Here is a 23,120-nt window from a genome sequence, read left to right as displayed (position 1 = left end):
TTCAATCCATGAAAAATAGGAGCAGGAGTAAGTCATAATACTTCATCAGCTTGCTCTTTTAAAAAGACCTGGATGAGCTGGTCTAGTCTCCATTGTCCTGCCTGTTTCCCCAAGATAATGATTCCCTTTTAATTCCAAAATCTGTCTACCAGCTTACACCATGTTCTTTCTTTTCAATGGGTGATCCTTTATTCTTATATCAAACCCACATTTGAACATCTTCACTCATGAAGCGAAACATCCTCTCAGCATCTATCTTGTCAACCTCGCCTCACCTCAGAATTTAGTTTAGAGTTACAGGGTGGAAACAGGCCCTTCAACCCACCAAGGCCGCGCCGACCACTATCACCCCATACACTAGATCTATCCTACACACTAGGGATAATTTACAGAAGCCAATTAACTTACAAACCTGCATGTCTTTGAAATGTAGAAGAAAACCAAAGTACTCAGAAAAAACCCACGCGGTCACAGGGAGAACACACATGTATGTTTCATTATGATAACCTCTCAGTTCTAATTAAATAGTCATATTGATGTAGAAACTAATGAAATAGGTGGACATTGTGGAATAATTCATGAAATATGCTCTCGGTGGTACCTGCAGACCTAAATTCTTGACCTGATCTTACAGTTTGTGAAACACTCATCAAATGTAATGGTCACAGGAAGAATATTCAAACTTCACGCAGACAGATTTAATTTGCTGATTTTAAAGTAGGGAGAGGCAAACCTAAATAGAGAATCGCTTTTATGCATCACAGCAGATTTCAGAATTATTGGCAAAGATCTACGAGTCAACACCATGGCTTGATTGGAGTTTAAGTGTGGCCAAGATGAGCCAGGACAGGTGGATGAAAGATTTGGTTATTTCTTGCTCTATCATTTATTTAATAATATTATAGACAAGCTAGTCTTGCCTCAATGAGTGCAGAACTAACTTCTCAATTGTTATGGGCTCACATAACTCAAATTGGGAAGGCCACTCACCAGATACAAGTATTCTACACAATTCAGTTGATTTTTATTCTTGTGTCCTGCTTGGTAAAAGCAGTACTTTTTTCTACTGAAATTAAAGAAATGCATTGATGAAAATCAAATCTTGGAAAGGGAATACAACTTTTATCTAGTCTTCTGGTAACCATTTAGTGATCAATGCCAAATTTTGCCAATACCTCTGTGTCTTGGAACGACAATACAAAAACTAGTAACTGCATCCACAACATTGTAAAAACTCACATCAACCAGCCGCTGAACATGTTTACTGATGGTCTTCGGATCAGGCTTTGGGGCTATTCCGGGGGCCCAGTCTGTTACCATGGGTGGCTTACAAGGAGTTGATGGCTAAATTAAAAAAAAAAAAAGTTAATTTGCAACTGCAAACCTTCTATATGGGGGTGGGGAGAACATTTATTGTTGCCATCTTAGATACGAATCATCAAGCAGTTTTGATACCCAACAATATAATAATAATAATGCATTTTATTTATGGGTGCCTTTCAGAACACTCAAGGACACCTTACAGTTAAAACAAGCAAATTACAAATAGATAAATAAAATGAAACAAAAACAACATATCCATGAATTTGATAGAAAGTGGAGTTACGTGGGATAGGCCAGTCTGAATAGGTGAGTTTTGAGGGAGGTTTTAAAGGTGGGGAGAGACTCTATGGTACGGATGGACAGTGGGAGAGAGTTCCAGAGGCAAGGGGCAGAACGGCTGAAGGCTCTGAACCCCATCGTGGACAGGCGGACAGATGGAGTGGAGAGCAGGGAGGAAGAAGAGGATCGGAGAGTTCGGGATGGAGTGTAAGGCTGGAGGAGTTCAGAGAGGTATGGAGGAGTGAGATTGTGGAGGGCTTTGAAAGTGAGGAGGAGAATCTTAAAATCAATGCGGTATTGGACAGGGAGCCAGTGCAGTTGTTTGAGGGTGGGAGTGATGTGTTCGATGGATGGGGTTCTGGTGATAATGCGGGCAGCTGAGTTCTGGACCAATTGGAGTTTATGGATGCGGAGAGAGGAGAGAGTTACAATAATCAATACGGGAGGTGACGAGGGCGTGGATGAGAGTAGCAGTGCTGTTAGGTGTGAGTGATGGACGAAGACGGTGGATAGTGCGTAGGTGGAAGTAAGCAGGCCGAGTGAGATTATTGATGTGTTTTTCAAAAGAAAGTGTGCTATCAAGGATGACACCCAGACTCTTGACCTGAGGGGAAGGAGGAACTATGGAATTGTCAATGGTGTGGGAAATTGGGATATTTAGATAGGGTGGATTTGGAGCCAACAAGGAGAATTTCAGTTTTGTCACTGTTGAGTTGGAGGAAGTTGTGGGAGTAAACCAGGTTTTAATTTCCACTAAGCAGTCAGACAGGGAAGAGGGAGGAAGCATGAAAGTGGGTTTGGTGGACAGGTAGAGCTGGGTGTCATCCATGTAGCAGTGACATTGAATGTTGTATTTCCTGAAAATAAAACCAAGGGGAAGTAAATACATTATAAAAAAGAAGGGGCCCTAGGACTGAGTCCTGGGGAACACCACTGGTGACTGGGGAGGGTTGTGATTGGACATTTTTAAGTTGTACAAACTGAGTACGGCCGGAGAGGTATGATGTGAACCAGGTGAGTGATGTGTTGATGATACCAATGGAGGCTAGACGGTCGAGGAGGATGTTGTGAGAGATGGTGTCGAAGGCAGCAGTCAAATCAAGGAGGATGAGTATGGTGAGAAAACCGGAGTCAGCAGCCATCAGCAGGTCGTTGGTGACCTTGACTAATGCTGTTTCTGTGCCATGGAGAGGAAGAAAACCAGATTTAAATTGTTCATAGAGGTTATTGCTGATGAGATAATTATGAACCTGTGCAGCAACTGTTTTTTCTAGTATTTTAGAGATAAATGGCAAATTGGAGATTGGTCGGAAATTATTTAGATTGTTGGGATATGTTTCTCCCCATTATTAACTGCCTGTTAACTCTGTAAATTAAATGTGCCTAGGATCATTACATGTTGACTGTTTAAACAGTTTATTGACTTCAAAAAGTCATAAATCGAATATTCATTTTCACAACAAGCATGTACAACGCAGTTTACTTAAACATCATCATTCATTTAACGCCAACTACTGCAGACTACACTTCACTATTATCCTCATTCTTCTCTTCTTTCTCTTTTCTCTTTTTCTATTACAGCTTAAAGTTAAAAAAAAAGAGAAGTTGTACACGAAATGTATTATGTTGCATAGCATGATTAAGATGTATGTACAATGCTTTTAATAAATAAATAAATATAATTTAAAATTTGTTAATTAATAAATGAATGTAAATTTATCTTAACATAGAACAGTACAGAACAGGAACAGGCCCTTCGGCCCACAATGTTCACGCCAAGCATAATGCCAAGTTAATCTCCTCCGCCTGCACATGATTTATATTTCCCCCATTCTTTGCATATCCATCTTGCCACAGTTCCCATCATGTTAAAATAATTATTCCACAACCAAATGCATTTTAAAAGGCTACAATAGGGATTGCGCCACCAAAACATAGAAAAGACAAATACAAGGGTAATGACAAGAATTGAAGGGTTTTTGATCTGAAACATCAACCGTGTTTCTCTTACCTAAGCTGTTACTTCTAGCATATTCTGTTTTTATTTCAGATATCCAGCATCTGCTGTTTGTGATTTGAACAGTTCTGGCCTTCATATTATAGGAAGGCATTAGAGAAAATGCAAAGAAAAATACTGCCTCAATGACCAAATAGATTTCATCTGCCCAGGTAGATTGGACAAGATTGGTAATTTCCGTACAAAAGAGAACACTGGGATTTTAGAGGGTAAATGTCAGGAAAATATGTTATTATTTGGCAGGTTAAATTAATGGGCCATAAATATAAGACAGCCAATAATAAATTAAATAAATAATTCACAAGTATCTATTTTACCCAGGTAGAGTTTCGAATGTGTAAGTAATTGCCAACAAGTAATATGTGAGGTGACCAGGATAGAGATGCTTGTCAAATTCAAGATTGAGTGAAGCACAGGACATGGCGATGGAATTAAGTGAAGGATGGAAGAAGGTTTCTCTAGAACATTATCACCATTTGGTGCCTGTTGGGTCAAAGACGCTGCTTCTAAGCTGCAAGTACATTTCATTAATATTTAATATTTTGATTATGCCTCTAAAATAAATTTGGTTGATCTAGATGTGGGGTGTTGAAAAATGGGAAACTGCAGCATTACAAGATCATGTTCCATCAGACTGGCCGAATCAACTCAAGGCAACCAGGGATTACAGAAATATGCCCAGCTGGAGACAGTTATCTAATAAAGATTCAACAATACCCACCAGGAATTAATTTACACTGAAATGCTTGTACTCCATTTCTATATCCCTGGAAAAAAATGCTCGCCCTACAGTAGGATAACAAGAATCAGCCCTATTAGTTGAGTCCCATTGTTACTTCACACTCTACCAGTTTTTCTTTCAAAGAGAAACAATAAAACACCCTTGCCTCACAGTTCAACTAACACCCAGATAAATGTCAATGGTACATAAACTGCCACTCCAATTGTACAGAAATATCTCAGTAAATGATAAAGAATCCAGTTAGTGAATTATCCCCAACTGATTTAATTTGGATCGCACCTACCTGAACCAGAAAAATATGGTTCACAGTAGCAACTGGATGCAGACTGATAATGCAGCATTAATTAAACAGGTCGACATATCTGAACAAAGCTAATTTTAATTTTAGGCAATGGTATAAAGTAAGCAGGATTATATCAGATACTCATCAAACATCTCTCCCAGAGAAACATGAAACAAGACTAATGGACTGACACCTGATTTACAAACATATCAAAAATGTGGCTCACCAATATTTTGAGAATACAACAAATGGTCAAATTACCTTGGCGTTACAATTATTATTAACAGTGACCTTGGCATATTGTACATAAGTACCCCAAAAAAGTATTACTTTTAATGTAGCTTCCATATTATATTGGAGTTTTTTTGTTCGGCTGAAACCCTAAGTGAAAGAGTTTCAGATTTTGCATATGCTTTCAACCCAAAATCAATTATATGCTTAAGGAGCCATAAAGCTCTTGATTTGAACATGATCAAATCTGATTGTCTTTCAAATTTCACCAACTGCAATTTCATGACATATAACTTATCTGGCAATCTGACAAGATGATTGCAGCTTCAATCAGCAATAATGCATATCACAATGTGCACTTAATGTGAAACAGCAATATCAACTGACAGAAATGGTATGAGGAAAGTTTCTTACTGGGGCTTTATTGTTTCGTGGCTCACGTGCATATGAAAGCTCATAAATTTCATCTTCTGTGTAGTAGAGGTCCAGTGAGAGCTGAAATAATGCAAAATATCAGTTACCAACTGCTTTCACCAAATGTTTCAGTTTTCACTCACCGCACTACATAAGTGACCCATGTTTGGCAAGTACCTTTTATTGTATATTAATAGACCCACTAATTAAGAAATGTTATACTCTTGCAGATCAATTAATGATTTACTGATGATTCAAGCCACCGCAAAAATCTACAGAGGGCACCAGTTACTCTGATTACAGATGGCAAACATTAAAATGGTAGTTATTGCAGTCACACTTCATCTAACTGCATCAATAAAACCTTTTAAAGAAAGCCAGATACAGAATATTTTACGCTAAGATCTCAAGTGTGGTTATGGCTTCTGATTCTCTCACCTCTTTTTGACAACCTTGCTGGGATAAGATTACACAGGTATCGTCGCCCAGAACTAAGGTCTTGACACAATAAGCATTATTCATATGAGCTTATTCCATCTTCAGCAAATGTTTACTAATACTTTAAGTTTTCAGAAACAGATATATTATATATACATTCCCTTTACTGAGACTTGTTGTAGTGATTCTAAGGTTGTTCTACAAGATTACCATAGAATAGGTTCACATTTACTGGGATAGCTGTCCTGCATTTTTACATAAATACTGTCCAGCATAAAAATACCACTTTACAAAATTGGCAAAACATGCTTTAAACTGACAAAGCAAGCAGCAAATCAGTATTGCAAATAGGCACCAAAATAAATGTACTGGAAGACTGCTAAATGCACGTATTCTTTTCAAAATATGCCTCTTCCCTAAATCAATGCTGCTCAAAACAGACTGACGTTAGTCTCATTACTTCATTTGAGCAATTCCCTCCTGGTACACAACGTTGGGTGCAAATCCATTCCTTTATATTTTCACCTCTACTATCATCTACACCCAGTTCCATCCCCAAATCTTCCCATCATCAGCAGTTCTGACTGAAGTATAGGCACAGCAGTAATGTATCCATTATTGCTTCTCTTGAGTGGGTAGTTAGGAGATGCACAAAGTGTTTGCTGGAGATGACTCACAGCAAAGCTTTGATCAGCAATTTGTTGGGAAAAGAGCAAATTATTCAAAAAAAAAAAAATCAGTTTTACATGTGTATAAAGCCTGATATTGAATCACTTTAGGCATTACATTGAAAAAATGATACTGTTCCACATTACTACAATGTTCAATGATCATTGGAAAATCAAAATGGAGGAGCAAGTTAATGGTGACCAGTTTGAAGCTGCTGACTATTTGTGACCGGTTTGCATTTTGATTTATTATCAGCAACTGGATTTTATTTCATGTTCCCTGATGGGCTGCCCTGAAGTTAATAATCCCTAATAAGACCGTTTAATTGAAGAACACTATGTGAATTTGTTTGATTACATCCAACAGCAGCCGAGGAGCGGGCAGATTACACATTCCGAATAGCGAGTTGTACTTTCAGTAATCATCTACATGCTTTTCCACCCGCAGTCAGCACTGTAAATACCAAAAGGCAGTTGATTGACTTTGTACACGCATTGCCAACAATAGTGCAATCAAGGTAATACTCATCAATATGAATTTAAATTCACAAATTCTGTTTGCAGAATGAAACTTCGGAGTGCTTTGCTAAATTACAGTCTGCATAAACAAAAGGAAGTGTGGTAATGTCAAAATGAAGCAATAACACAAAATGTATTTATCTTCTCATAATTGTATTTCATACATTGTTCATTTTATCGTGGCCATATGGTTTATCTAAACCAAGAAAAGCAGTATTTAAAGAGCTTATCTTTATAAAAAATTATCAATTTTTAATAAATATTGTGGAAACAAAATAAAAGCCTAATTGGATAGGTAACCTAATAAAATGCCCAATAGCAATTAATAGGATCAGACCGAATTAATATTATCAAATAGAAATGTAAACATGCAGACCATGTCACAGATCGATATTAGGAGAGTTGGCCAAAGGCTCAATCAGAGGTAGATTTAAAGGACAAGAGAGAAGTGCAGAGCTTTAGGGAAATAATTACAGAGCTTAGGGCCAAGGCTGCTGAACAAAAGGTCACAAATGATGGAGGTAAATATCGGGGGAATACAAGAAGCCAGAATTTGAAAATGTGAGTGATAATAAGTCTTGTATGGCTGGAGGTGTTAAAGAATTATCAGTGGTGATGAAGAGGGGGTAGGTGGGGTACGAAGGAAGGGGTAAAGTGTAATGCATTGATACTTATTTATTAAGACATTTCAAGACAAATTTACATTTTCCATTAATAGGATTTCACTTTGATTCAATAAAGTTCACTATTAACCAGAATGGTATTACTTGGTGAATAAAGTTCCTTGCAGCAGTTTGGGTTTTGCTCATTCATTTGCTAGTAACTGAACCGTGCAAACAATTTCCTGAAGCATTTTGATACAATTGATTTTGATGTATAGTTTTAAGCATGTAAATGAGAAAGCTAACCTGAACACGTCACCTTAAAGTTTTACTGCATTATCACATGCAAGATTGAAACTATCATTTTAGTATAAGTGACGACCAGGTGAATTATGATTAAAGTTTCTTAAATTGTAAATTTCACAATTTATACGAGTTAAAAATTTACTTATTCTTGGGAGATAAACACTTGGAAGTTGTAGAAACATTCAAAAGACAAAAGCAAATAGTTTTAATAAAAATGCAGAGGTCAAAACATTCTTAACTTTGGTTTGACATGTCATTTACTTGGTGCATTAGAATAGGGCTATAGTGGTGATATGCTTGACATTTTTTAACAGCATTAATTTTCTTAGTATTTAGGAAATCAACATTAAAAATAATAAATTGAGCTATCCTTTTCCTTTTAGATAAAAATTAAGGATATGAAAGTGAGTTCAATATTTCATTGAATTATTTGCATCTTTCATCACAATTAAGGAGCAAAATAATGCTGAGAATTATAAATGCGCCAGTGGTAAATGTTTATCCTTAAAATTTGAATGGTCCAAGCTGTGTTTAGGTCTCTTTATGGGATTGGTTGTCCTTATCTCTATGCCTCCTCTAGGTGTACATCTCTACAATGCTCCAATTTTGATTTCCTGCACAACCTCTATTTACTTCACCACACCACTAGCAAATATTTCTTATTACCAAATAGCTTGGTTACAATCACTGCTAAGCACACTGAGAATAATTTTTCTGAGAGCAAGGAGAAGTTTGAAGAGTCCAGCATTAGAAGCAGGGAAATTGGGTTGATAGGTCCAGGTTTGGTTTGGACTTAATTCCATGCTCTCCCATTGTTCTGGGTGTTGGTGACTGCAAAAGACTGAGAAGACCTGGACTCAATTTCTGGGCAGTGATAAGTTAAAACAGGACTGCAGCTGAAGACAGTTGGAGACACAGAATGCAAGCAGTTTCCACTCGTCCCGTAGGATTACTCTGAAACCAGCGTTTAAAGCAAATCACAAAGTAGGGGGCAATCAATCAATCTCAGTTCCAGCCATTAATCAAAAGGCTCAAGCCCAGGTATCGCTGTGTCCAAATAAGCAGTGCAGAGGAACCTCAGCAAGCTTCTGTTCCACACCTGGATTCCACATGAAGTCCACTGCAAGAATCCGAATGTCTACGTACTCTACTATATGCTGCTTAATTTTATATACTTCTATCAGGTCTCGCCTCTGTCCCCAAACACCAACACTCCTAAGAAAACAAGTTTGTCCAACTTCTCCTGATAGCTAATGCCCTCTAATCCAGGCAATATTCTGGTAAACCTCTGCTGCACTCTCTCCAAAACCTCTACATTCTTCCTGCAATGGGGAACATGAACTGCACACAATACTCTAAATGCAACCTAACCTAACCAAAGTTGCAACATGACTTTCTGACTCTTATACGTAATGCCTTGACCGATGAAGACAAGCATACCATATGCCTCTTTAATATCGCTCTACTTATGCTGACGCTTTCAGGGAGCTATGGACTTGGACCCAAAGATCCCTTTGTACAACAATGCTGTTAAAGGTCTTACCATTGACTATATATTTCTTAATTTCGACCACCCCAAAGTCCAACTGCTTGGACTTGCTCTGATTAACATCCATCCGACATTTCACTGTGCGTTTCTTTAACTGATTTATATCCCATTGGAGACTTGGACTACCTTCCTCACTGTATGCAACTCCACCAATTTTGATGTTGTCTACAAACGTACTAACCAACCAATCTACATTTACATCCAAATCATTCATAAATAGCAAAAGCATCCTGAGGAATGGCATCAGTTGCATTTTGCTGGCTCAGATTTGTTCACCAATAACACCAACATGCATTTAAATAACACGGTAAAAACTGGGGGTTTTATTTAATTTACAAATTATGCACTTTCAATCAATCAATCAATCAAGTTTTATTCATCACTTGCACATAAGTGCAAGGAAAATGAATTTGCCAGCAGCGGTACAAATTGTTTACATTTATCATTTAATTTTGATATCCTAAATGCCACAGTGTTTGAAATGTCATTGTGCAAATGTCTACTGTTGGACTGTTTATCACGTGAAGGAACGAGACATCATCAGAGTAAGACCAACTTACTGTGAGCAAATGCACCAGATCCTTATTTGCTTCCAGAGGTGGCACAGTGTTCTGAAGTTGGACAAGCTCGTTGATGTGGTTGAACAGAATTTGCAGTTTATGTACGTTAATCTTGCTATCCTCAACATAGTCTGGCAAGGCTTCATGTAGTGAGATAAGATCTTTCAGGTGGACGCCCAGAATAGGAATCTTGAAGTCTGTGCAATCACCATACACACGTCGATAGCTGTTGTAGTTTCCACTGGACGAAAGCAGCTCAGTCATTTCGTTCATTCCCTACATTGAAAATCCCAAGATTACAGATTCTGGATATTTTTACATAAATTAATCATTTATCTTATCCATATATATTTTCCTTTAATAGTTGTGAGAGAACATAGCCAATAACAGTATAGGAATGAAACAACCTAAGTTGATGCAAAAATGCCGTCTGTGATTGTCCACCACTGTGCCTATTTACAAAAACGGGTTGTTCCTGTGAGTGTAAATTCTGCCTTAAGTCACCTGCCATTGGTGCTTAATCACCAGGAATCAAGTATCGCATGTTTACCAGCCTAGGCAGTGATTGTAATATTCTTGATACAGATTTTAAAGTCTGCAGTACTTTCACTGCTGTCATTAGGATTTTTGTCATGTTCACCATGCAAATATTGATTTATCAGTTCAGAATGGGATGTGGTAGTTTATGTTCAGTACAACATATCTTTTTTCCTTGTTTGATTTGGCTGCAGATGCAACAGTGTCCAGAGGCAACGGTGAAATTATCCTAATTATCCTAATCAAAAAATATTCTTAAGAATTAAATATGTTTAAGATCATCCAATTCTGTCCTTACAATCAAAAATATTACAGTGCAGAAAAACATTCAGCCCATTGTGTCTGGTCTTTCTCACGTCTTAATTTCCCATTGCTAAAATATAACAATATTGCAAATGATGACATAAGATAAATAAATCCTTAATGTATCGTTTTTCACAAACTGCATATAACGTGTGGAATTTTTACACATTTCACCCTCTGTTTGCACTAATACATGAATGAAGAACAAATGTAATCTACTCGTTTCAACTATTTGTAGAGGTTAGGTTTTGTAATGAAGCTTTCAGACATTAGAGAAAGGTTCTCAGCCAGCTAATAGTAGAGCAACTCCTGAACAAGGAAGGGGGAGATCAGCTTGCATTCTTGTTCCCATTTTTTGATTAAATGACGCCTGCTGAAAGCTTCCTTTCTCTAGGTATTTGGTACAGCTTGGTGAGTACCAACCATGAGTTTGATAATCACCACAATGAGCTTTAATGACCAAACTCATGAAGTTTGGTTAATGCAATGATCTGTAATATACATTGGCTAGGTTCATATATTAAGAATTGTGAACTCATACATGTATATATACAAGACACTGGAGAGCATGTTATTTGTGGAGCAACTGCCCAGCATGTATTGCCCCTTTCACAAACGGTAAGTGGTTGAGAGGTACTGCAATCAGAATATATCAGCTGCATTTTTCCTGGAATGCTAGTTCTCAGTGCTGATCAGTTATTTTCTGCCACTGGACTCCTCACACTCCAAATGTTGAACTCCACATTGTGAGTGCACTGAATGACATCCACTTATACAAGGGAATCTGCTTTTAAATCTTGTGCCATATTAGAGTAGGATCCATGTGTATATTGCATTCACTGAGGATTGTAGGGCTACAGAAAAGAAAAAGTTGTTTCTTTTTTCAGTTGCTTTTATATTTTTTAATGTTTTAGTTGTTTTGATTTTGAAAAGTTAAATTCTTTATTTAATTTTCAGCAGTTTTAAATATTTCTAAATGTGGTACATGTTTACAAACATTAAAAGATCTTACACTTGACAAAAGAAAAGCTGGAAGATTCTCCAATTTCCAGAGGAGTTTCATGGCTGAGGCTTGCCCTGGCCTGCCCAATATTGCTCTCGTGTTAGTCAAGGCCCTGCTGCCATTCAGATCCTCATTGGTGAACTGATGGATTTCAGCTCCAAATGACTGGCTTTTCCGGATCTAGGTAATTTCCATAATGTTTCCATGTTTTTAAAGATATAAGAGTAGGCCATTTTAGCCTCATCATAGCTCTCCTGGTTCTCAAAAAAATCCCACTCCTACCCATTTTCCCTGTACTCATTTACCCCATACCATCCCCCCCCCCCCCCCCCAAATTCCACCACTTACCGAAGCACCAAAGGCAATTTACGGCAGCCAATTAATCCATCGACCTGCATGTGTTTGGAATGTGGGAGAAAACTGGTGATCTGGGGAAAACCCATGCAGTCAAAGGTTGAACACGGCTAGCACAAAGTATAGGAGTAACTCAGCATCAGGCAGCATCCATGGAGAACATGGATAGGTGACTTTTCGGGTCAGAACCTTCTTCAGTTGAAGGTCAAACAAGGCATATTCCCTGTGGGTCAGGATTGAGCCCAATAAATGGTGTTGGGAGGCAGCAACTCTGCTGGCTATGCCTTTCTGCAGTTCTTCCAAATCTGATAGTCTGTATCATAAATTGGTTCACAAATGGAGAAATGTAATTTTATACATATAAATGTAGAAGATATTAGATATATGGAGCGATGGTCAAGCATATGTTACATAGGAAGTAGGGGTCTGAAAGTTGCTACAATCAGATGCCGTTCCCATGTAACCTCTTACTTGGGGCCTCTATCATCCTACTAATTAAAAGTAGTGGAGTGGAATGCACTTTGCTGGCAACAGGAGACAACCTCCCAAATCTGGCCCTCTATCTCAAGGTCTCAAGCAACATGAACATTTAGACAAGATGCGATCACAAACAGCAAGATGTGATGATGGGGTTCACGGCAGTAAAATCCAGGCTGAACCTTTCATCAAATTTATGACATTTACTATCAGTCTTGCAATATCATAAGCACTTGTGTAGAGCACTCCAAGAAAAAAAACCAACCTTATTCACTTCATGAGGGACACAAGCGCTTGTTTCTTTTAGTCTGGAGATTGAGCTGTGACACAAACCTCCAACCACAGCCATTAGTGTATTAAAGTTCTGTAGCTGCTGGAGTTTCTGAGGAGAGAAGCAGATGATAATGCATTCTGAATCAGATGAGAGGAACGGCAGATTCTTGAATGCTTCAGGTTTACTGTACTGCAACCCTATTATTATAATCACCACCTAGACTCAAAACAACAAAATATATAATTTGAAATATTCAAGGGCACATATTTTCCTGTATGTGCAATGTTAAAGCGCAATTAACTTGCTAAGTTATAATTATGAACTGATGACAAGTTAATCATTTACTTTTGTTGAGACTGAAGCTCATGGTGATCTGCCACTTTATTAAGGCATTAGTATGGGCAAACCCCCCCCTAAATTTTGTGTTTATTTATATACTTTAAAAATATATATTTATGAGTTAGTTTTTATTCCATATCCCAGATATTTTTTAGATGATTTGTGAATTGCATAAGGGTGATTTTCTATTATCCAAATGGAGTTTTCGCCTGTAATGAATAATGTTGCTGCTGTTGAAATGATACCTTTCCGCTATTATAGCACCACAGAAGATTTGAAAACATGGATACAATAAATTCAATTGGATTTCTTGCCTTATCTTTCCATCTACATATCTGGAGAAGTCAATAAAACAAACTGGATTACCCAACAAATTATGAATTTAAAATGTAAAGAATAGCAAGATCAGGCCAAATTAGCTTCTGAGCTTGCAACACCATTTAGTAAGTTCATCGCTATTCTAATCCTGGCCTCAGCTCCAGATATATTTTTTGTAATTCTTCCTTTTTCCGAGTGAAGTAGGTATGGCAGTCATGGGACCTCCTGTAGGATGTGGGACGTCAGGGAAACTTCCAGTGTCCCTGAGGAAGTGCGTCCAGCTGTAGCTCCTGACTGACCACATCAGAGAATTGGAGCTCTGGATTGTGCAGGAAAATGAGAGAGTCATAGATCGGATATAGTTATAGTGGGGTGGTCACACCTGAGGTATGGGCGGGAGGTAGACGGGTGATCACCAGGAAAGGAAGTATGCAGGAATCTTTAGAAGTGAAGGACCTTCAGACCATCTTGATGTGGGATAAAGGTTTAGACAAATCAGTCATCCACTGTGAAAATGAGTCTGTTGGGACTCATTTTGAGAAATGTCAAAACAGTTGGATACAACACTCAGAATCTTAGCTAGTAAGATCATTTCCAATAGGTATATGCCCAACCTGCTCAATTGTTTTTCATAACTCAACCTCTTAACACAGATATCAACCTAATGAACTCTCTGTCTCAGGTGCTGATTTTTCTTAAACAAAGAGCCCACAAAAGAATGCAGTACTCCAGGTGTCGTGTGACTAATCCCTTATATACATACAGCAAACCAAGTCTACTTTTATAATCTCCCTTTCAATTAAGCCAATATTCCATTTGGTTTCTTATTCACTTAATGCATCTCCATGCTAACTCCCTGCATCCCATGTATTAAAATACACAGGTTCTTGTGAATAGCACAAGTCTCTAGTCCTTCTCTGTTTAAACAATACACTTCTTTCTACAACACGGAATAACCTCACATTCTTCAATATAATTGTCTATCAGCCATTTTGATTTTGCCCTGAGACATAACCCATTTATATCCTTCCTCACAACTTACAGTCAAGAAGCAGTGCAACATTGGCAAATTTGGCAAAATCTCATTTAGCTTCTTCATTTAATTCATTGCTAAACATTACAAATAGTTATGGCTGCAGTACTTATCTTCATAGGAACCCCATTGGTTATAGCCAAAATTTAACTAATTAAATCCAACTCACTGTTTTCTGTGAGCTAACCAAACCTGTATCCATTCCATAAGCCAATACATAGTTACGTGGCAACTCATTTTAGAAATCCCAAAACGCTAATACCATTGGTTCTCCTTTATCCAATTTCCCCTGGAATGCACTGCCAGGCATTGAGCCAGAGGCGGATATAATAGGTGTAACTAAGAGACTTTTGGATATACAGGGAATGGAAGGGAATGGATCAAATCATGTTGACTTTAATTGTACTATGATTTTCTAGCCTCTTAACTATTACCTTAATAATCGATTAATTACGATTAAGATCTATAAATTAAAACATTTTCTCATCATCCATTGTGACAATAATATTTTGGCAAAACTATTTACACATTTTGCAAAAACCACTCGCACCATCCATACCTGAGCAACACGAAGAAACTTGATGAAGACTTCAGCTCGTAGTTGTGGTGTAGGTCTACTGAGAACCATAAGCTGAACCCACTGTGAGATGCCATTACACAAAGCAACAGAGCGTTCCATCGTGGGATTATCCTTTACACAACCAGTCAATATATAATTCTGATAATCTGAAAACTGGGCAAAGCAAAATCCAGTCATTTTGTCATTGTTACCCATTTTATCAGCTTTGTCATATCCTGTCTTTTAATGGCAAGACAGCTTCTGATAGAACTGCGGTTGCTGGAGTCACAATAACTGTAAACACAAGGAACTGTAGATGCTGGAATCTTGATCACTCTGAAGAAGGTTCCTGTCGTGAAATGCCACCCATTCATGCTCTCCAGAGATGCTGCCTGACCAACTGCGTTACTCCAGCATGTTGTTTTTTGCACAATTACTGTGAATTGTTTAGTCATGGACCTTCTTTTGGGTGGCAGAAAGTTCTATTCACCTTAACATGAGAACATGCACAAACAAAAGAAATGCATTCCAAAGACGTACAGGGTGTGTAGGTTAATTGGCTTCTGTAAATTGGCCTTAGTGCGTAGGGCTAGAACTAGTATACAGGTGATCGCTGGTTGGCGCGGTCTCAGTGGGCCGAAGAAAGCCTGTTTCCATGCTAATTTAAACTAACTTAAACTTCCTGCACTATTTATTAAGCCTCCCACCAGCCTGCAAATAGTGAAGGGAAAGTCAAGGATGGTCATGTTTGGTGTCAATGGCAAGATGTGACCAGGAAGCATCTCTTCGAAGGGACTAAAGATATAAACTATGTCTTGTGCATATAATCATTCCAAAGTTGAATTTGAAACAATGCTGGATATCAACTGTGGTTTAATCTTAATATTTGTGCTTCTGAATCTATTTAACAAATTGGGTATTTTTGAGGGGAACAAGTAGATATTTGTACAATTTCTTAAGGCATTTGGAAGGCTGTATGTTAAAGTTGTTACACAAGATAAGGTTATGGAATTAGGCATATAATATTAGCATAAATACAGAAACGGTTAGAAGACTAAACCAGCAAATGTTTTGAGAGACATTAAGCATTGAGTGTTGCAAAGAAAAGTGCTTGGGCCTCAACTTTAATAATCTACATTAATGACACACAACAAGAGATTGTGTGTAATATATCCATATTTGTTGTTAATACAAAGTTTGGTGGGAAAATAATCCTTGAGTAGGACACAAAGAAGTTGCTAAGGAATTTTCAGACAATATAATTGAGTGGGCAAGATGGTGTCAGACAGAAAATAATGTGGATAAATGTGAATAAATCAAACTTTGATGGAAAGAATGACAAAACATTTAAAAATGGAGAGCAAGTACTCACAAACAATTGGAAAGGTAAACAGGGAGTTGGTCTTTTACTGCATTGGAGTACAAGGGTAGGGAAATCCTCATACAAGTATACTACGAGAATACACTTGGGAACTCTATGGACAGATTTGCTGTTTTTATCCTCAGGAAGGATGAATTAGCTTTGGAGATATGATGATAAATATTTTCTAGATTGATCCATGGGATAGAAGGGCTGCCGAATGATTGGGATGAATATTAGAATTTGGATTAATATGAGGTGATCTCACTGAAACGTACAAATATGCGGAAAGAGTAGGACAGGGTGGATGTTGAAAAGTAATTTCCTTATTTTGGAGAATCAAGAATGGTTTCAGGATAAATTATCAAACATTTAGATCTAAGGTCAGAAAGTATTCCTGCACTTAGAGCATTGTGAATCTCTGGAAATCTACACCCCAAAAGCTGTGCCCTCTTTGGGGAAATCTACACTCCAAAGAGGGCGCAATTTTAAGGTGAAAGGGGCAAAGTTTTAAAGGCGATATGCAGGGCAAATTATTTTACACAGAGAATATTGGGTACTCGGAACGTACTGCCAGGCATAGAGCCAGAGGCAGATATAATAGGTTTTTAGATATGCAGGGATTGAAAGGAAATGTATCAGGTGCTAAGGAGATTAGTTTAACTTGGAAACATGTTTGGCACAAACATTATGGGCTGGAGGGCCTGTTCCTGTGCTGTACTGTTCTATACACTATATATTCAATACCAAGATTAACAGATTTTTGGAATTTAAGGAAGGCAAGGAAGTTGAGAATCCGCTGAGAAAGCAATGTGCAGTTAAAGATCACCAATAACCCTGTCAAGTGGTAGCATAGATTTGTGAGGACATGTTCTTGGATCTTATATTATTTGAGGGTTTTATGTTCAAACCCTTCTCCAGAAAACAAAGTGTTTATGACTGTTCAGTGCAATACAAAGGCATTTCACTGTCTGAAGACCTATCTTTCAAATGGGATGGTCAAATGGGATGTTAAGACTGCTCACTCAGCAGGACAGAAAAAGAAAATCCCAAACTTTATTTAAAAAGAGATATGAAGAGCTCTCAATACATTTACCACTCAGGAAAACCACAAAGAGATAATGTGATATTTGATTAATTTGTTTTGGGGATATTGCTGCATACTAACTGGCTGTTGCATTCCCATATTGTAATGGAGACCTGACCACAACAGTTATTTTATCAGTTGCATTAGGTATCATTGTGAAGAGGAATGCTACATGGTTGTGTATATTTTCTGGAAAGAATGTGAAAGATATTTCTCACTGCAGCAAAATTATCAAAAAAAATCTATGCAGAAATATTATCACCATGGAAACATGACAGAGTCCCCTCGATAACAAATTGTTAGCCATTCAAATGAGATTTTGGAGGAGACAATATAAAGCAATTCTTGAAATCCTAAATGAAATTGGAGGTAAATTTGACTGTGTTTGATTGCTAGAGTATACAGTATGTACTGTAAATGATAAGGTTAATTGTTTTCATACTTTTTTCACAGCTGTCAGTATTTAACAATTTCCCATGCACCTTCAACCATTTTGAGAATAATTACCTGTTTACTATGTGATTTATGTGAGAGTGTGTGAAGCTTAAATGAGTAACCTGTTGAAATGTATCTTCTCTTCATTATGGTGATATCGTTATAATTTAAAAATACAAATCAGATTTCTTCCATTTCCTAAATATAATTGTCACAAGACTTACTGATATCCTGCGGAAGGACTTGAACTCGAGGTAAGTTAAGTGTTCGGCCAGCTCTTGTGGCTCCAAATGATCAAAGAGAAGGGAAACTTTTCGTTTTTTGCTACAGTTTGTCTTTATCCGTTGAGTGATTTTCCGTGACCATTCATGTGCACTTCTGTCCAGAAACCAAAAAGAGGGTTAGGTGTCAGTTCCAAACATATTCATCAGAGTAGGATAGGTGGAGAATGTATTGGAATGATTTTCCATCCCACCAATATGTTTAAGATTTAGCTTTTTTGGTGGAGCACAATATTCAAATACCCTCTCCTACTCCTCTTTCAATTCCATTAAAGTACCTATATTCTTGTCTGAACTCTACTTTGTTCTCATCTGGTATGTGCTGCCTGTGTTTATCCTTGTCTGCCTCCTGATATTATACCAGCTTCAAACTTCTCATTTTCTAAAATGACTAATCCTTCATCCACCTATTCCAACGCTGGAAAATACCCTCTTTGTGTTACTGCCTATTGCCTTAAATGTGATACTGCAATATTGCTGTTCCCATTCTTTCAATATATTTCCGAGTAGTGTAGTGGTGGAATTTTACGACTTTATAAGCAATGGATATAACAGCATAATACTAGCTCTGCAAAAATCAAGAATATTTTAGGTTCATGAGTCAATTTTTATGCAGAAGGAAGATATTCGGGAGAGTGGAATCTGAGTGCCCAGAAAAAATACAAGTAACCTATACTTGTATACCTAACATAGTGCTTGGCTGGAGATGAAGCGATAGTTGAAGCTACAAAGTGGATAAAAATCTTCAGTATGTACACAATGTTAAATGAAACATTATTGTTGTGAGTGGCTGCTGTATTCTTATAAAAGTCAGTGGCAGTTGTTAATTGCTTGCTATCATCACTGATATATTGAGATATTTATCTTTGGTTATAAAGACTTTCAGGTCCTCTGAGAGAGTGAAATTGTTGTTTAACTTAAAGTTCTTCCTTCTAGAAATGGTTTGAGAAAGCACATAATCGAGTTCATTTAAAATACAACTAATTCACATTAAATGTTGTATAACGTCACACTTCATAAATCTACCATATATCTATATTGACTGAAAATATTGTATTATAACATTTTCCACAGTTTTTCCTCTTACATTTCTGCTCTGTTCCCAAACACCTATTCTTAAGCAAGAGTAATTATGCTGGTGATATTGATGGATTGCTTAATATTTTTTTCATTAAGAAATGGACTGAATACTTATGTCTTACATTTGTGAAGTATCGATACATTGGGAATGTGACTCTTCACCCTTGTTTCTCACCAGCTCTTGAAAATGTTCCATTGTTTCTGAAAGACTATTGTCTATTTTAAACATAATCCAGAACTCTGTAATCCAATACCTGTAATAGAACAATGCAACCATTAACATCAACGTGGAGAGACAATTCTCAGATGTATCCCATTGTTACAATGTTTCACTGAAACCTACAACATAATTTAGAACAGAAAATAACTCTATATTACAGATTAGTTTATAACTGAACTCTTATATCACAAATATTAATCTCAAATTGTATTTTCATGGCTTTTTGCTTGCAATCACCATCTCAATTCACCCCTCTCTAATCCTAATTCAGAAGGCCATTGCTGCTGGATGGAGCTATCCTGGAGACCAGAAATGAGGCCTGCTAAGTAGCAGGCTTTCAATGATGGACTCCAGAAGCCCCATCAACAAATTTCCCATGAATGCTTTGACAGGTGACTGAGACCGGCCTCTAGCTGTCAATGCTGTAAGAGTTTATTAAAATATATTAAAGAACTTAAACATTTAAACTTATATCGAACAACTAAAATATTTAAAAGCTAACATATTTAATATAGAAAGCTATAACACAAGCTAAAATGTTTCAATGTATGAAACATTAATAATACACAGCAATTCCGTCCTTTTTACTTCCTCATAGCTCTCCATTCACCACTGCAATCAATGGGATCAAGGATTCTGTCCCTGTTCTAACCCCGTGCAGTATTTTAAAGCTATTTCCAAAGCTGGTTTCCATAGGGAATCAAGCTGAGGAGCCCATTGAGGGACACATCGTTTGGAGCTTCTAGCATTTATCAGCAAGGTCTGGGTCCATGTGATAAGAGACAGATTATGAGTTGTCAGAGAGAGACACAAGAAATACCAGATGCTGGAATCTTGTGCAAAACTCAGTGTGTAGGAACTCAGTAGGTGAAGCAGTATCAGACGGAAGAAAGGTCCCGGCCCAAAATGTTATCTGTCCATTCCCTCCACAGAGGCTTCCTAACCTCCTGAGTTCCTCCGGCATGTTGTGTTTTGCTGTTGAATGAGTTGACAGATCCAGATCTCCTTCCTAAAGGAACGTCCTTTAATTCTGAGGCTATGACCTCTGGTCCTAGACTCTCCCACTAGTGGAAACATCTTCTCCACATCCACTCTATCCAGCCCTTTCACAATTCGACAATCGGCAATGGAGACCGCACATGGCAATGCACCTTTGGACATTACTTATGCAAAATTAATAGTCCATGAGCACCTTGGCCACACATAAAGAAGTAGACTTTAACTGGGAGAGTTGAAGTCTGTTTCTATGTTTGTTTAAAGAGGACAGGATTATGTGGTCTGTGGCTGGAGTGTCCAAGATGTTGATTATCTGACAGATAACTTTTCTAAGAACTTTTTTTGTGGGTCATTTTCACACCACCCCCACCACCCTTCCCCTCACCCCTGCCTTCCCCTAGCTGGTTCAGTTCCAGCAATCAGTCTTCACTGCTCTGCCTCAAATGTATACTAGCCTAAGTGGGACCCGTTGGGTCCCAGTCACACGGGGGAGGGGGGGTTTTGGGGGCGTGGGGGTTGTGGGGGCGGGGGGGTTGTGGCGGCAGGGGGGTTGTGGGGCGGGGGTGTGTGGATGGGGGTGTGTGTGGGCGGGGGGGTGTGGGCGGGGGTGGTATGTGTGGGCGGGGGGGCTTGTGGGGGGGAAGGGTGTGTGGGCAGGGGGTTTGTGTGGGTGGGGGGGAGTGAGCTCGGAGGAAAGACGGGGAAGAGCCATGGGGGAGAGGGGAGCATCACGGGGAAGGGGGGGAGGAGCCAGCGAGGGGGACCAGATGGGTAGTGGCTGGAATTGGCGGTGCAATGGGGACTCACAGCGGGCGCTGGTCGCCGGTCGTTCTCCTCCGCTAGGATCAGAGTCTCCGCTTTCCGTTTGGCAACATCTCCGACTCTGGGCGGGGCTGGGACTCCGACTCGGGGCTGGGCTGGGACTCCGACTCTGGGCTGGGCTGGGTTTCTGGGCTGGGCTGGGTCTCCCACGTTGAGCTGGTTCGGGTCTCCGACGCTGGGTTGCTTGGGGCTGGGCTGCTTGGGGCTGAGCCGCTTGGGGCTGGGTCGCTTCGAGTCCCTCTGAAAATTGTGTCCGATTGGAAACCTCCGCCGGCCATCCTCAGCTCCAGTAAAGATGCGATGGCACAGGAAGGGGCGGACCGTCCCAGGGAGTGACAGGGGAAGAGACTAATCTGCGTGGCGCTGACTGTCAGGAGAAGGATAGATCTGCGCACGCGCGGTTTTTAAGATTTTTAAACCTCGCTAACATTTACGACATTCAACCGATTGGATCGAAACATGCAGCACAGGAGAATGGTGAGTGAACTGGCGAAAAATCGTAGTGCAATCGCAAACCATTTTTACTCAAATAGAAAGGCCGCCAAACCGGAAGACAACAAGATCAGAGTTTTAGTTATGTATGGAAAGAATAGAATAGAATAGAATAGAATAGAATCTTTCTTGAAAAAGGAGACCAAATCCATGTATTATATTGTTTTAGACACAAAATTCTTGAGTAACTGGCAGCATTTCTGGAGAGAAGGAATGGGTGACGTTTCAGGTAGAGACCCTTCATACTTCGACGCGAAACGCCACCCATTCCTTCTCTCCAGAGATGCTATCTGTCCCGCTGAGCAACATTTTGTGTCTATCTTCGGTGTAAATCAGCATCTGCAGTTCCTTCCTACACATAATATTGTTTTAGTTACTTATACTAGAGCATCAACACCCAGTGGTTCAAAACTATCAAAACTAAATTAATATTTAAATATTATTCCTTATTACTCGCCAGCACAATTTTACCTAGAAATTAGATTAAAAATTAGATGCAATGGATATTCATGCATAAATTGCGAAAAAATATGTTTTGCATATTTTGAAGTGTGTACATATTTCCCATTGAACTCCAGTCCCTCAGAAAATTATATAACGTGTTTCTTGTCCCAATTCGCTTTAATGCAGCTATAATTTTCCCCAAAGAATTTTGCTTATGTAATGACACTGTCACAAGTGTGTTGCTGACTTAGGAAAAGAGATCGGAACAAAAGGCAATGTTTGCACTCTTGCAAGGAAAAGCAAGTTAACAACTATATCAGACAGAAAGGTGGGAACCATGTGTGAATTAAAGAGTGCCTGCTGTGACATATTGTTATTTTCAGTAACCCCCTCCCTAACATTGAGTTTAATGAGCTGTTTCCTGCAGACAGGAAACACTGAGATCTGCACATTCGCAAACAGGAAGTTGTTTTCAATTCTTAACAATTTATAAAGTGGCCCAATTGTACAGGTGGGGAGAGGGGGGGAGAGGTGTTACCATTAAACTGCGCTGTTCATACTCCTAACTTTATCTCCTCACTCCACTATCTGTATCTCCTCCCACCCCTTCATTCCACCTTATGACCAGTGAATACATAGTTCGACTTCTATCTCTTTTAGATGGCTAAAAACCTGAACAACAATTGCTTAAAGCATGCACATGAATTTTGTGCTATTGCTGGTGATACCACTTTTAATGCTGGGACAAAATATAGCACTTTCAAGCAATGTATGT

At 38.7% G+C, this 23,120-nt stretch overlaps 1 protein-coding gene across 2 annotated transcripts in view; it reads right to left on the bottom strand.

Annotated features, from left to right (window-relative positions):
* The window catches only part of rasgrp1 (RAS guanyl releasing protein 1), a 101,842-nt gene that overhangs the window by 13,994 nt on the left and 64,728 nt on the right, over positions 1-23,120 (bottom strand). The window contains exons 5-11 of one of the 2 annotated variants that reach the window (XM_033026944.1): positions 19,494-19,625; positions 18,235-18,388; positions 15,129-15,302; positions 12,871-12,987; positions 9,932-10,207; positions 5,290-5,370; positions 1,240-1,344 (exon numbers count right to left, since the gene is read on the bottom strand). In XM_033026944.1, the coding sequence (XP_032882835.1) occupies positions 1,240-1,344; positions 5,290-5,370; positions 9,932-10,207; positions 12,871-12,987; positions 15,129-15,302; positions 18,235-18,388; positions 19,494-19,625 (1,039 nt within the window). The remainder of the gene's footprint in view (positions 1-1,239; positions 1,345-5,289; positions 5,371-9,931; positions 10,208-12,870; positions 12,988-15,128; positions 15,303-18,234; positions 18,389-19,493; positions 19,626-23,120) is intronic. The other variant, XM_033026943.1, reaches the window with a different exon arrangement.

The sequence above is a fragment of the Amblyraja radiata genome, chromosome 9, assembly GCF_010909765.2.
Source record: "Amblyraja radiata isolate CabotCenter1 chromosome 9, sAmbRad1.1.pri, whole genome shotgun sequence".
NCBI classification, from domain to species: Eukaryota; Metazoa; Chordata; class Chondrichthyes; order Rajiformes; family Rajidae; genus Amblyraja; species Amblyraja radiata.
The sequence above is the reverse complement of the archived record's forward strand: the minus strand, read 5'-3'. Positions and strand labels throughout refer to the sequence as shown.